At 39.6% G+C, this 16,807-nt stretch overlaps 1 protein-coding gene across 1 annotated transcript in view; it reads right to left on the reverse strand.

Annotated features, from left to right (window-relative positions):
* Window positions 1–16,807, reverse strand: part of MYO1D (myosin ID) — a 341,412-nt gene that overhangs the window by 200,075 nt on the left and 124,530 nt on the right. Inside the window, 2 exon segments of the mRNA XM_082707407.1 lie at window positions 58–224; window positions 14,265–14,397. Of these exon segments, the coding sequence (XP_082563533.1) occupies window positions 58–224; window positions 14,265–14,397 (300 nt within the window).

Consider the following 16,807-nt stretch of genomic DNA (forward strand, 5'->3'; position numbering starts at 1 on the left):
CATGGGGAGGACTCCAGATTTGTCCATGTTTGACAGAGTTCTTTAGTCTGTTCTCACCTGTGAAGAAACTTCTCGTACGTTTGCCGGAAGGCAAACCCTGCTCGCCGCACCCTCACGTTCTCCAGTAGTCCAAGATACTCTACTTGGTGCCTACAGCGCTCATCATCAAATATCTGTGGGGATTTCTTGTCATTGGGTTTGATGCAACGTACATAATACGGCTCCTAAAGAAATAAATCAGCAAATGGTAAGTTTCACTGGAGAAAAATCCCAAACTAAGGACTCTAACATGTAATTAGTGTTAATTGTGTCAAATTAAGCTCAGTGCCTCTAATTTCTCAGACATATACTTGTGGATAAAGTAGTTATTCTTCCTTTCCCTTCAAGATTGGGAGTGCTTGTGCATCTAGCTAAAATTTTGATTTATTAGATTTTAAAATTCATAGGAACTGCAGAAAGGGGATAAAACCAAGGAGCAAATAATTGAGATGTATAAACATTGAGTTTATGTGTATTTATGGAAAGATGGTTAAAAAGGAATGGAAAGAGTAATTTAGTAGAAAGAGGCAGGAGCCATGATAAAAGATGACCTGCAATGAAGAACATAAAATGTAAGCACAGCCCTGGCACACAGTAAGTGCTCCATAAGTGTCAGCCACCATCATGGCCACCACCACCATCGTGGCCACCACCGCCATCACCATCACCATCATCATCACATTATTTTGTGCTTTTGAAAAAGAGATTAAAATTTACAAGTAGAGAAGTCACAAAACATCCTGTAGGTGTCACTGACTCAAAGCAAGAGCCTACCAAGAAATCCCTCCTTCAGGGCCAATTAAGTTTTATACCATGTATTAGATCACAATTCCTTTTAAATATAAAACTGTGCCTGTGTAAGATGGATCCTGGTTTGCTGAAGGTAACACATTCTCACTGGAGAAATCAAGGAGGTCAAATGTATCCTACTTACCTGAGCAAAGAGTTACTGTCCCTTCTCTCATCTATTACGTATCAGACCCACAGATGCCCTTTAATTAAGAGACAGAGTCCTCTGTAGATAATGAGGCCATTTTGAGCTCTAATGAGGGCTGGTGGTAAAAAGAAGTAGTAAATCATTTAAGAAGTAGGAGAGATTTAAAGAATGTGAAGTTACCTGCATTCTGAACAGAGTGAGTTTTCAACATCTACACAGGAAGCTCTAAGGACAGATTTATCATGCTGCTTTCTGTGATGGAAAAAATGCCACTTTTTCCCTTTTTCTAGACCCTGCTGTGTTTGTTTCCTATTGCTGCCACAGTGGATTACCACAGAAACCGCTTAAGAGCACAAAGTTGAACAAAAATCAAAATGGCTGCACTAATGCTTCAGCCAAGCTCAATTTAGCAGTACTCTTTTTCCTCTCTTCCATAAAGCTCCCCTCCACTCCTCTTAGGCTTTTGTTTCAGGAACCGGTACCACCCTAAAGACGTGATGCAGGAGGCTGGTAGCACCTACACAGTTCCGGTCAAAACCCGCTGGATCCTCTATTTCCCTATAAACCACTCCAGGCCCCTCCTCCCTAAGGGCTTGCGGTTTTTGAAGGCCATGGCTTGTGCAGCCACCTTTGCCCCGTGAAGCAAGAAAGCTCTCACTCCTCTTTATCCCAAACTCGGTCTTTGTGTTATACTTGGGCTCTGAAGCACAGAGGAGTCTTCTATAACACCACAAATTTATTTTGGCTTAAACCACAGAACTCTGGAGGTCCGCAGTTTGAGATGGGTCTCACTGGGCTAAAAATGCAGGTGTCAGCAGGGCTCTGATCGTCTAGAGACTCTTAAGGAGAACCCACTTTCTTATCTTTTCCAGCTCCTAGAGGCTGCCCACATTTCTTGGCCTGTGGTCTCCTCCCATCTTGAACGCCAGTAATGGCCTGGTAAGTCTTTCAGATGATACTGTCTCCCTGGTTCTGACTCTTCTGCATTCCTCTTTTCCTTTGAAGGACTCTTAAATTTACAAAGGCCCTACCTGGATAATGCAGGATAATCTCTTTAAATTCAGAAATCAGTAAACTTAACTTCATTCTACCTTGCCATGCAACATAACATGGTTACAAGTTCTGGGGATTAGGGCATGGACAACCTTAGGAGGCTGTAAAATAATAATAATAATAATAATAATAATAATAAAATAAAATCTCTCTCTCTCCATCTGGACTTTGTCACAGGTCCCTAGATAGAATTTCTAAAACCTCCGGAATTTCTTCAGTGGTAAGACTGTCTTGGTTATACTAATGTAGTAACTCCTGCCCAGTTCCCACACAAATTTAGGATGGGGGGTGAACATTACAAAAACCCTTCACAGGATTAGAGATGGGACTTTTAGCAGCCTAAACTCCACGGAGGGAATGCTGGAGGTTGAGTCCAATCATGGGCTAATGATTTAACCAATCATGCTTATGTAATTAAAACCCTTATTTAAAAACAAAACAAAACAAAAAACAACTCAGATACCGTGGCTCCAAAGAGCTTTCTGGTTGATGAACATATCAGTGTACTGGGCGGGGGGTTGGTGTGATATAACCCATCTCCTTGGAAAGAGAAGCTCTTGGTCTCCAAATGTCCAGACCTGCCTGATCTTGTTACTGGGTACATCTCTTCATCTGGCTGTTCTAGGTAGTTAGTATTAGAACTGATCTGAATTGTAGGACACTCTGTCCATCAGTGTCTGAGAACTGGTGTTGAAATGCAGAGGCCATTATTCTGCCTACCACACCTGCCTTTTTTCATCACAGTGGAGCAGCTTTAAAGACAGGACCAAGATATTTTGCTGCACCTCCCAGCAAGAGGTGAATTTTCCACCCTACTCCTGGGATCAGGGCTGGCCCTGTGACTTGTCTTAACCAAAAGAATATGGTGGAAGTGATACTGGGTTACTCGTGGAGACTCAGCCTTGAGGTGCTGTGAACTTTTAGAACACTTCTTCCATCACGTGAAGAAACCCAGGACTAAAAACTAAAAGAAGAAAGAGGCCAACTTCTCCAGTCATTCAGCCAGTCATGGCATTTAGACCATCCAGTCTCGGCTGACTACACTTGTCTGTTTGGTGTGCCCCAGTGAGACCAGAACTGGCTGGTCAACTCACCAAATCATGAGACACACAATAAATTGCTGTTGTTCTAGGCACTACATTTTAGGGTGACATGTTATGTATTAGTAGACAACTGATACTTCTTTCTTCTTCTGAAACACTAATCCCTGGCTTAGGTATTAAGCAGAGATGTGCTATTATTATAAAGTACAAGCAGAATCTTACTTTAGAAAATAGTGATAGGTGACCACTTGCTCATGAATCTAATGGTTTTCAGATGGAAGATTTATATGGGGAGATTGTGGCTCACTTTTTAAAAAAGTTTAAATAAATTTAAAACAAACCTAATGGGATAGGGGAGGCAGGGAGGATGTACTGTATACTTGAGGATTTTCTGCGAGTTTCCTGGAATATGAGACCTTTACTGCTTGACAAATAAACTGCGAGAAGTGTCACTGAGCACAGCAAATACCAAAATGCTACTAGATATATCTGTACACTTGGCAGTGGTGTAACAGAATTAGCATCACACAGAATCAGGATACTTGAGCATTTGTTGTCTCTGCTCTTAGCTAACTCTGTTAAAGTCTCTCTGGACCTAATAACCTAATTTATGAAAAGAGAGTATTAGGACTTCCACTTTAGTAATGATGGACTAGGTAATTTAAACAAGCACTTATGCTGGGGACAGCTAGGACAGGCAATTAAAATACACAAAAAACACCTGCTTAAAGACAGTGGAGAATTAAATGATGGGACCATAATCTAGGAGGAGGAGGATGCAATGGAGGTTTCCAGGTTTGATGTCTCCTTTTCCCCAGGAGAATCTGCCAACTCTGAAGAAAGCAGATGGGGTCTGAGTAGTTTTAATAGCCTCATAGGGCTAGTAGGAAAGAGATCAGAGAGTAGGGCCTGAAAAGGAGGTCATGGGTAAACAAACCCTTCTCACTTTGGGCTGGGATACCACTAGCAATGAGTGTGAGTCAGAAGCAGGCAGGCCCTCACGGGGACTTGAAACTGGAATAGCTTATTTGAAATACTAGTGCTCTTAGCTGCCCAAAAGGGCCTGAGGTAAATCTTTACCAGAGAAAGATGACTTGGGTCTCTAGTTATTTCTAGAAATAATTTTGCCAATATAATTTGGGAGCAAAATAAAAATTAACCAGACACATAAGGAACCAAGATAATGAGGATTAGAAACAGCAAAAACATACCAAATAAACAGACTGCAGGGATCCAGATAATTGGAGTTATCAGACAGAGGTAATAAAATAACTGGTTACTGTGCTCAAGACGACAAAAGGCAATATTGAGAATTTTTTTTAGAACCAGAAACTATAAAAATGAACTGAACCAAATGCGTAACCTAGGACTGAAAAACACTGTGATGGAAATCGAGAAGTCAATGGATCCGTCTTCGAAGGTATTCCTGGGAAGAAATTTCCCAGAACAAAGCAGAGAGACAAAAATGCAGAAATGAAGAAGTTAAGAGGCACAGTTGATTCGGCGAGATGGTCTGAGTAGCTCAAGTCCCAAAGGAGGGAGACAGAAGGGACAGAAGCAGTATTTGAAGAGTGAATAGCCAAGAACTTGGTAAAACTGATGAAAAACAATCAAACTGTGACAAATGGAAAAGTCCCACAAATTATGAGCAGGATTAAAAAAACACAAAAAACTACACTTAGGAATGTTGCAGTAAAACTTCTGAATACCAAAGAAAAGCAGCCAGAGGAGAAAAGATCCACTCCCTCAGGAGAAACACATGGATTGATGGCTGATTTCTCACAAGAAACACTGGAAACCAGAAGACAAAGGCGTATTATCTTTGAAGTGCGGAAAGAACTGCCAATATAGAATCTTACACCCAGCAAAAATATTCTTCACGAATGAAAACTGTACACAATATTTTCAGGTAAACAAAGCCACAGACTCTGTGAACAACAGACCTTGAATAGGACAGGATGAAATTCAGGCATAAGCAAAATGATCCCAGAGCAAGGTCAGTGATACAGACAGAGGAAAAAAGAAGCGATGAATGAGTAGATCTAAACAGATACTGACTCTGCGAAGTAGTAACAACAATGATGATGATGTCATCATTTTGCTGGCTAAACACACACACACACACACACACACACACACACACACACACACACACACACAATTAAAATACATGACCAAAACAGCATAGAAATTGAGAGGAAGGCAAATGGAATTGTAACATCTTATGCCCCGTCCCCCCCCCCAGCAATAAAAATGTTTTATGGACCTTGCATTTTCCAAGGAGGTAAAAGTACCAAATAATATTAGATTTTTTATATTTAAGAATGGAATTATAATCAAATAACCACCAAAACAATATTATGATATAAATCTTCCAAAATAACAAAGGGAATAATAAAAAATAATTGCAACACTGAGTGTCAGGGGTCAGAGGGTTACATTCTGCCTCAAAAGATTCATAGGCCACACCTGGCACATGTCTACTCAGGACAAAGACATGGCTTGCCAAGGGAAGTGTCATAGCCCTTGCAGCTGTCCACACAACAGTCAGGTGACAGCTTAGGGGCAAAGAGATAAGATCCACATTGAGAGGGTATGGAAAGTGCCCTTGGTTTAAAAGCCTCATGCTCCATAGTACCCAATATCCCTTAAAATAGGTCTGAAGACATAGCATCCAGGGTCCTCAAAGGGACATGCTTACTACATGAGTCCCTATACTCAGGGAAGACCAAGTATGTCATCCCCATCAGACAATTCTTATTCTCCCAGCAGAGATGTAACTTACAAAAAGGGGTAATTTTTATCATAAGCAGTGCTGTATAGTAATATTGTTGATAGGCATCTTACTGTGTTAATTCTAGGAACAGAGGTAGAAATTTAACGGAGGTTTAATATTGTCAAGCAGAAGAAACAGAATTTTGTTTACCTTTTGCCCACAATGACCAATTGAAAAGAAGGTTACAAAGGAAAGAAAAAAATAAACAACCTCAAAGAGAAAGCACTAATGAGACAGTTGATTTAAATGCAACATATAGGGACGCCTGGGTGGCTCAGTTGGTTAAGCAGCTGCCTTCGGCTCAGGTCATGATCCCAGCGTCCTGGGATCGAGTCCCACATCGGGCTCCTTGCTCCGCAGGGAGCCTGCTTCTCCCTCTGACTCTGCCTTCCACTCTGTCTGCCTGTGCTCACTTTCGCTCGCGCTCTCTCTCCGACAAATAAATAAAATCTTAAAAAAAAAAAAAAACTTTAAATGCAACATATAGAAACTACATTAAAAGTAATGTAGAGTAATGAACTAAACGATGTATTCAAAAGACAAAGATCGTCAGCTTACATAAAAAAACAAATCTTACTATACACTGCTTAATAGGCACATACTTGAAACATAAGGATATGGAAAGGCTGAAAGTCCAAGGGTGGAAAAAGATCTACCATGCAAACCCTGGCCACAAAGAAGGTGGTGTAACTATTTTATTCATGCAAAGCTGGCTTTAAGGCAACAAACACTACAGAAATAGCAAGGCATATCATAATGAGAGATAACTCAAACACAAGGAAGAAATAATAGTTCTAACTTGAAATAAGCCTAAATAAATTCTTAGACTATGTAGAGCCAAAAACAGAAGGTACAACAAGGAAAAGTAGACAAATTCAGAATCAGATTTTGTCACATTTTGGCATTGACAAAACAAAGACATTAGTAAGAATGCAGAAAAATCGGGTAATGATATAAGTAGCAGACTTAACCTGATAGATGTGTATAGAGTATAAAGCAAATTATTTATATATATATATACAAACAAAGCATATAGATAAGAAAACTTGAACAAATTTCTAAGGACTGAAATCACATAGAATATATCCCCTAAACAAATGAGATTAAGCTAGAAATCAAGAGCAAAAAGATAATTTTAAAAATTTAAATTTGGAAATTAAGAAATATATTTCTAAATGATCTCTGGGTCAAATAGAAAATTATAGTGTAAATTTAGAGATATTTAGAACTCAGTAACTCATACAATTATGTGGGCAAAGCAAGCTTTGTATAAGGTATCATTTGACTAGTATAAGTAACTTCACTCAACAGAAATCAGCTTAGTGGAATTTTACCAATATTAACTGATTTGCACATGAAGTGTGAACACTGGATTAGACACTCACGACCAACTAAGGGTTGGGGAAATGCCCTTCCAACCTGTTTAGTAGTATAAAATCTTTAGTTAAGGAATCAAGTGGAAATACTTTCTCTATATTTAATCAGTATTCTGCCTCAATTTATAAATGCCACCTCCTCTCTCATTTATAAATATCTAGACTGACTCAGCCTAAGAAATCCTAAATTTGACAAATTCAAGTGTCTTATAAAGGTTAAACTGCGAAAGTTAATACTGATCTCATTCTCTTGCATGTTTTAACCTGTTTCTCTCTATATTTTATGGAAAACATTATTTGTGAAAGTATACCAACTGGCATATGTAGTAGCCAAAAGACACTGTATTTAGACATTCACCCATTTAACTTGCTTTGAACACTGCCAAACAGAATCACAGGACAGATTCAAGTTCATTTAATAATTCACTGACCATCTGCTTAGGGTGTGTGTTATTAGATATAAAGGGGTATATAAAATTAGAAGAACTCACTCCCTGTATTTAAAAGATCGAGAATCTAGGGGGAGAGACAAGGCATGCATTAACACACTGTGTAGACTCTGAAAGCAGGTGAGGAGTCAAGACTTCTACTCCTGGTGGTGCAGGACTAAGCCATGCCATCAACCTTCCTGATAACGTCACTAGGGGAAGCACTAGACAGACATGGGGTGGGGAAGAATCTTAAATGCATCGAAGAACTAATAAGATAACTGAGATAAGAATAAGACTAAAACCCAAAGGGGGTGAGGCCAGCCTTCAGGGCTGCTTTCATCTGGACAGAGAACCTTATGGGGCCAGGGGGCTGTAGGCTGGACTCAAGGCCATAGAGAAGGGTCAATGGTCTGCAATCCTGAGGAGCTAACCCTGGGAATCAAAAGGCAATGGAAAACAATCTGGCCCATTGCTAAGCCACTCTAGGTCCTGAACTTGGATTGAGGTGGTCCAAGATTGTTGGAATTTGTCTGATACATCTTTTTGAACTTAAACTTTCAACTCTTCTGGATTCTTTGGTTTGATTTGACAATTCTCATCCATCTTTTACATTCAATGTAATACTAGAATGCTTGGGTTTCTTTCTACCCTCTTAATTCGTCTTGGCTTTCCTATGTCTTTTGTCTCCTCCTTCGATGTTTTTTTAGAACGGATTATTTGCTTCTCATTCTGACTCTGCCTCGCCTCCTCCAACCCACCCCAACTAGTTTAGAAGTTACAACCTTACTTCTATTCTTTTCGTGACTCCTAGAGGACATTTAATCTGCAATTGTGTGTCATCATCAGGGTTATAAGCTAAGCAATATTTTTATTTTCCTGAACAACCAAGGATCTTAAATACGCAAATTATAATCACCCACCCTTCCAGTTTTATGCTATTGTTGTGCTATTTAATTCTAATCTGTATTTTTACCAATAAAATGTTATTTTCCAGTTTATATATATGCATCTACCTTTACCACTTTCTTTGCCCTGTTTTTTTTGCATTTCAGGCTTTCATTTTATATACTCTTCCTCTGGCCTGATGCATATATCCTTTAGAATTCCTCTAGGGTGCTTTTAATTCTTTTTTCTTTTCAGAAAAATTCTTTATTGTATCTTTGTTTCCTTAAGTAGGCTCCACACCCAGCACAGAGCCCAATGCAGGGGTCGAACTCACAATCCTGAGACCAAGACCTGAGCTGAGATCAAGAGTCAGATGCTTAACTGACTGAGCCACCCAGGTGCCCCTACTGTCTCTGTTCTTGAAAAACATATACTCTTGGAACAGAATTTTGGTTTACAGTTCTTTTTTCTCAGCCTCTTATTCTTTTAAGAAAATCTGCTTTTAATGCATTTTCTTGGTCTTTGATGTTCCGGGATTTCACAATGTTATTAAATGCAGATTTCTTGTAATTTTTCCAGCTTGGGATATACTAGACTTTCTGATTCCACAAAGTGTTATCTTTCATTACTGGTGAAATTCTCAGCAATATATTTTCCAATATTGCTCTGCCCATCCTCTCCTTTCCTTGGGTACCTGATTAGATATGTATTAGACCTTTTCATTTATCCTTATGTCTCTTAATATTATCTCTTTTTATTTAATTTCTTGGTCTAAGTAGAATCTTGGATAATTTCCTTTATTTTTTCTTTCATTTCTCTATTCTCTTCAGCTTTATATAAACTGATGCTAAACCTATCTGTTTTGTTTTTGTTTGTAAGATTTTATTTATTTGACAGACAGAGACCACAAGTAGGCAGAAAGGCAGGCAAAGAGAGAGGAGGAAGCAGGCTCCCTGCCAAGCAGGGAGCCCGACAAGATGCGGGACTCGATCCCACAACCCTGGGATCATGACCTGAGCCGAAGGCTTTAACCCACTGAACCACCCAGGTACCCCACCTATCTGTTTTTTAATTTTAGTTTTTATTTCTATCAATTGCCCAGTTACTTGCTCTTTCTCATATTTTTAGGCCTTTGATTTCTTAAAACATATTAAACATTCTTATATTCTGTTTCTAACAATTCCACTCTAAGTTTTCATGACTCTGAATCTTGCTTAATCTGACTCTTGCGCATGGTACGTAATTTATGTGTGTAGGAATTCTTAATTCTTGCTTCTATCAGATACCTGGGGATAATACCAGGCTTGGACCACTTTAAACTAAATTGTTGGTGCAAGCTTTTTAGATCACCCAGGTAATATGAATTTGGACTGAAAACCTCATAAAAACTGGCTTATGATTATAAATTCTCATACCCCCACCATGGCTCACTGCCAAGGACCAAGACCGGCAGTTTTTCTCTCAAATAATGAAGGATTATTTCTAGTTCATTCTAGATGTATCCCTCTGACAATGTGGCCCTTCGGAGACCTGTGTATGGTGTGTGCACGTGTGTGTGCGAGCATGGGATCTCTTATTAGACACACTAGTTTGGCCAGGGCCTGGGCTTCACTTGGAGCACCCAGCCTTGAATACTTATACTCACAGTTACCTACTTTACTAAATCCTCAGAGAGACAGCATATTATTTTTCCCCTAACTTCGGCCTTCACTCATTCCTAGGCCTACATATTCCTTACTTTCTTATTAGTTCATAGTTGCATTCATAAATTGATTTTTATGTTTCACCTAACATTCAGTTGTTTTCAATCGATTTTAGTAGACACTTTCTTCACCATGTTCCATGCACTACTCATATGTATTTTTAAGATCTTCCTATGTTCCTAGGTGAAACTGAACTAATTTTATTTTCTTGTATTAACCTACTATGAAGGTAATATTAATCTCATAAAATGGGTTGGGTAGTGGCCTCTCTTTGTACTACACTCCCAAGCAGTTTATATATAATAGGGATTATTGGCTTATTGAAAGATTTATAAAATGTATCTGCAAAACCATCTGGGCCTTGGGTTTCTGGCAGAGCTGAGAGAAGGCAGAATCCTGATGAGTGATTTAGACTCTTTAAGATGACTAATTTATTCAGATTTTCTATGTCTTCTTGAGTTAATTTTGACAACATATTTTTCTAGAAAACTAATTTTTCAAATTCACTGCCATATAGTTGTTTACAATATTCTATGCCTTTTAAAATCTCGTATATATGAAGTCACTTCCCTTTTTCATTCATAATACTGCCGTTTCTTCTTATCAGTTTCATTAAAGGTTTGTCTATTTGACTATTTTTTTTAACCTATTTTATTTTTTGCTATTTAAATGTTATTATTTTCTTTCTTTAGATTTTCTTCTTTGGAATTCTTTTTCTGGCTTCTTGAATGAAGAAGTGAACTTAACTCATTTATTTTTTTGTTTTTTAAGATTTTATTTATTTGAGAGAGTTAGCAAGAGAGAGTGCAGGCAGAGGGAGAGGGAGAAGCAGACTCTTCACGAGCAGGAAGGCAATGCAGGGCTTGATCCCAGGACCCTAAGAACATGACCTGAGTTGAAGGTAGATGCTTAACTAACTGAACCACCCAGGTGCCCCTAACTCATTTACTTACTTTCTTTTTTTTTAAATAAAGGTATAACAAGTGGACCACTTCAGCAGTATTCTACAGATTTTAATAAATTCTTTTGTCATATAGATCCAGATGTTTTATAGTTTCCATTGTGATTTCCTCTTCAGCCTGTGGGTTATCTAGGAGAGGTTATCTAGGGTTATCTCAAGTTCCCAAGCATATTAAAAAAAAAACTAATGCTGCTTTTTATTTTACTTGCTGTGAAGATGGAGACCGTATGTATGTATATGTTTGTTAAAATGGTTAAGACTTCCTTTGAGATCTAGCATGTAGTCAATTCTTGGAAATGTTCTATACATACTTGAAAGGAATATGTATTTCCTATTTCCTGGGTGCAGTGTTCTTTTGATTTACTAAAGTTTATATTTGGTTTTCAATGCTTTTGCATTCTTACTAAGGATTTTGTCTGCTTCAAATATCAGTCTCTAGTACAGTTGGCTTAAAATCTCCCATAAGGGGGCGCCTAGGTGGCTCAGTCGGTTAAGCTGCTGCCTTCGGCTCAGGTCATGATCCGAAGGTTCTGGGATCGAGTCCCAGATCAGGCTCCTTGCTTGGCAGGGAGACTGCTTCTCTCTCTGCCTTCCGCTCTGCCTGCTTGTGTGCTTTCTCTCTGTGTCTCTGTCAAATAAGTAAATAAATAAAATCTTAAAAAAAAAAAATCTCCCACAAGGATTGTGGACTTGTCCATTTTGCCTTAAAAAAATTTTTTTTCAGGTCCTTTTCTTTTTTTTGCTTTATGGATGTCGGCCATAATATGTAGCATTATGGATGTAACATGTAACATAATGGATAATACTATGGATGTAGTCAAACAACGGCTATATTATTAGGTACCTATTTCCAAGTGGCTTTATTGTCTTGGGTATTTTTATTGGATTGTTAGGAGTCTCTTTACCTGTATTAATACTTTTTTTTCTTAAATTCTATTCTCTCACATTAATATGGCTTTTAATTGTCTTTGGGGAGAAGGGCTTTGTTTTTCATCGTTCTGCACAGTGGTGTTTAGGAATCTCCTGGACGAAGCCTATAGCTACACTTTCCATCTAGTCTTGTTAGTCTATTTACATTTATGGTGAGTAGCAATTATTTAGATTATTTGTATCATACAATTTTGTATTTTTTAAAAGTAACATTCTCCTTTGTGGCTCCCCTCCCCTCCACCTTCCTGCCTTTTCTGGGGCTGAGAGGCTGCTTTCCCTCACCCCTCCTCCACCACAGACACACAAATTGGGAAGCCGCAGCAGAGACTGCCGGGTTAGCTGCCTACCTCCTATCCAGCACCTTTTTTGGAAATGGAATACTTATTTCTGGCTAGGTACACTACTGACCAGGATAAAAATGCACTTCCCAGTTTCCCTGGCAACCAGGTGTAGTGAACGAGACGTGGCGGACATGCTGTGTGAGACTCCTAGGAAGTCTCTCTGAAAGGGAAGAAGCCCCTGCTGCCATTTTGGGCCAGGATGGACACCAAGCACACGTATGGTAGAAGAGAAAGACAGAAAGCACCCGGGTCCCTAAAAACCTTAAGGCTGCTATACCAGTCCTGGGATGCCTGCTTCTGGACACTTACCTGCAGGACAGAGAAATTAATGTCTCTCTGTTTAAGCCACTCATTTGGAGGAGGGGGTCTCTCTTTTATTATTATTTATTAGAATGCAGTTCCTGGTACAGAAATTAGGGATGGTTCTAGAATTTTTATTTTTAAAAAATGCACATTTAACTACCAATTTTAGAAAATAAAGGCAGTCCTTTCCTAGTTAATGAAATAAATCTAATACATTTTGTAAACTGTAATATATTCTATAAACATGTTTTATAAAATTCTGTGTTCAGTTCTGTTTCTTGTGTCACATGCCCTCCTTCTAGGTTCACCTTCCCTCTTGTGGGATGAGGCACGTTGGAACTGACAAGCACAGAGAAGCTTAGAGACAAGAGGAAGGATTCTAATGGTGTTCTGCTCTTTGGTTCTGGTGTCCTCGCCCTTGCCTTTCTAGAGGTTTGATTCCACAAGCCAGCAAACTGGGCTTATTTGTTGTCACATGAAGCCAAAGAATCCTGACAGAAAGAAATAGAAAGCTACTGAACAGATGTGTTCTTGTGCCTTTGCCTAATTTATCCATAGTGAAGTAATCAGGAACAGTAGAGATTTAAATTCTTAGAGAGGAAGTTGGTTAAAAAAAAAAAAAAGATAACAACAGAGAATAAAATACAGAGGAAAAGCACCAGAAGAGAGAGATAAAAATGAAGGAACTAAAAATAATGAGTCCCGGAAAGCCGCCTCATTTATCAAACTTGTCAGCAGCAGCAGTTAAGAGTAGAAATCTGTTCTTTGGCAGAGAGTAGTGGGAGAGGAGGGTGGCAGGATGGGGTGGCAGTGGGAGGAGGGTGGTGGACGTGGGGGGCAGAAACAGACTAAAGTTACCAAACAGTAGTACCCCTGAAAGGAGCAATCAGCAGCAGAACCAACTGTCAATAATACAACAGTTTATTTCAGCTGTTGACAACAGCCTAAGGACAATACTTAAATATTAAACTTCCTCTTGATACTCTGTCTGGTCATTTTGTATCCAGATATGATACATGGATGGCATATTACTATTTAATTCAAGATTTTTTTTAGGCCATGCCCTTTCTTTTGTTCAGGGCTGAAGTTCATTTTGCCAGGTACATGTTCTACTTTATAGTTTATATATATATACACGTATATATGAAATTTTTTTAAGGTCTCACTAAGACTTTGTATTTTTGACAACCATATAAAGCTCAACCTTAACAAGAAGCATTTCTACTTAGACACAAACAACTGTTTCACCCAGCCACGTTTAAAAAAAACAAAACAAAACAAAACAAAACAAAGCAGGAATAAAAATTCTAGTAGAACAGTCACTTTAAATAGACATGTTTCAGTTTGATTTATTACAATTGCCTAAAAGGCAAATTGCACCTACATTCTCTGCAACATGCATCAAGGGGGAGCGCATGGCAGCAAGCAGTGCCGGTGACCACCGAAAGTGGCCCTAAGATGGATATGTGGTAAAGAGAACAGTTACCTTCGATGCAAGGTTGTCCACTAAAGCGATCATCGAATTCTTAAACAAGGTGGCAGCAGTCAGAGGTCGCTTGGTCACCTCCGTAATACTCAGTTTGCCTTCGGGCCACATATCCTTCAGCACAGGATTGGAACTGAGAGGCACAGGGAGAGCGATGTGAACATTACATTGCAATACTCTGACAAGAAACCATTCTGTTGGACTGTGCTCTGGGTCACAAGGCCTAGCTGGGAAAAAGACTCCGCCTAGAAAATTAGGTTGAGAAAGTGTAGTGGGAGAGAGCATACCACACATGGAGAAGATGCGTCCAAACTATCCTACGTTTAAAAAATTCTTAGTGGAGCGTGTGACTCTTAGTGTTGAGGTCGTGTGTTCGAGCCCCATTTGGGTGTAGAGATGACATACACAAACTGAGAAAAGAATTCTTTAAATTTTAAAGTGACCTCTAGGACCCTCAGATGGCTAACACAGCTCTTACCATACATATGTAAAATAAAAAGTTGGGTGGTACTTAGGAGGAGGAGGACAAGCCTCCAGGGAAAAAACAATGCTCAATGGGACTGCAGGAAACACGGGTGTGAAAGGATCTTCTCATGGGGGAAAAGATTCCCACAGAACAGGTGACAGGACAAAAAGCCAGCTCTTCCGAACTAGACAAGCAGGAACACGAAAGAACCGTTTCTACATGGCCTTCTCGTAAACCCCGACCCACAGCTGAATTTACGCGCTCTGTTATGGGCGGTTACGCTAGTTCATTGATGTGACACGGAGACCGTTTCCTTCCGACTCCCACAGTGTACTTCAGGCCAGGTTTGATGCGAAGTACTTGAGAAAAATCATTATTTGGCTCTGTGGACACATCTCTTCAAAGACGACATGTGGTGGTCTCGACTCCTGATTTTCTTCCTGTTTCCTTCTGGGTGCCTTTGATTTTAGAGGAATTGGAACTCAAAATGCTGCTTGTGTCTTGGAAACTTCTCTCTTTCTTTTTATTTTCATACAGCTGACACACAATGTTACACTAGTTGCGGGCGTACGACACATGAGTCCACATCTCTGGGGGTCAGGCAGTGCTGTCACCTGTCACCCTACAACGCTATTTGTCAGAAATCTTTTTATTTAATGTATCTATTTATTTTTAAATTGGGGCTGAGGAGAGAGAAGGGGGTCAGCAAGGACATTCTCTGCTGACTGTGTTTACCACTGCCATCATTCTGCCCATTTTTCTCTCCCTGGTGTAAAAAGGAGGAAATTGAAGCGGTCCCCCAAATACCTAGTTAACTTCTGCACACAGAGACTCAAAATAAAATCTGTGAAATGCCGGAGTAAGTGACAAGAGGGCAAACAGGATAAATGGTGGGTTGAAGACTGACGGGGTCTGTGAACAGAGATAGAGCAGCGCTCCCAGCCCCCACCCTTGCAAGCGAGCCGTGCCGACTACCACGGAAGGTGGTGGTAAATTAACCCAGTGATCTGCGTGTGGCTCAGAGACCTCATTTTATCCCCTTTCTGGTCCTAGTCCCTGATTTCCCAATGAGGCACCTCTCAGTAAAAATGACCCCATAAAGGTCTCTTGTTTCTTCTTAAAATTTTCCATTCTAGTCTTTGGCTGAGCGAGAATTAAGGCAATGGTTCTCAACCCTTAGTGCAGAGGAAGCCTGGATGTCTTCCTAATACTCACTGAATAGAATTTCCAGAAAGTAGAATGTGTGCACTTTGAAAATTCTGATGCAGACCAAAGACTGAAGACTGTAGTCTGTTTGGGTCTATGCAGTTTCTACCTATCTCACTGTTGGCCATATTTAGATTCTTTCCATGTTTAACCTTGTAAATAGAGGGAGAGGGGAAGATTTGAAATGAAGGAAATAAGATATTCATTATTACTATTATTAAATAGTAGAATTGATATGTAATGAAGCTAGACATGTACATTCTAAAAAGAATGAACTTCTGGGCCAGTAAGTCATGCATATAATATTAACAAAGTAGTTTCCAAACATTTGTAAGAGCCCTTTTATAAAGGGGAAGCTTATTTATCCAGAAACCCAGCAGGTTTAACAGACAAGAAAATTTACCTGACTTAGCAGTGAGGTAGTGAAGAGCAGAGTCTGGGTATCTGGTGGGCCACCCGCTCCCTCCCTTCCTCTTCCCATTACACACATGCACACACACATGCAAATGCAAGCATACAGGCAAGTATATACTCAAGGTCTACAGAACCAGAGATGCAAGGATTCTTCTTTACATATATACAGAGAAAGGATGGGGATTTGGGAAGGGTTAGCCACAGAAGCATCGAAAAGTGTCCAAAGGTATATACTCAAGGTCTACAGAACCAGAGATGCAAGGATTCTTCTTTACATATATACAGAGAAAGGATGGGGATTTGGGAAGGGTTAGCCACAGAAGCATCGAAAAGTGTCCAAAGGTAAAGGAAGCACATCCCAACATGATCTAGGAAGATGGTTTTAGCCAAAATAATTTCAAGACTTCCCCATCCCACTGGCAAGACCTTCCCTATTATGCAGATATATACAAACAGC

Source organism: Mustela nivalis (assembly GCF_964662115.1).
Source record: "Mustela nivalis genome assembly, chromosome: 17".
In the NCBI taxonomy this organism is placed as follows: Eukaryota; Metazoa; Chordata; class Mammalia; order Carnivora; family Mustelidae; genus Mustela; species Mustela nivalis.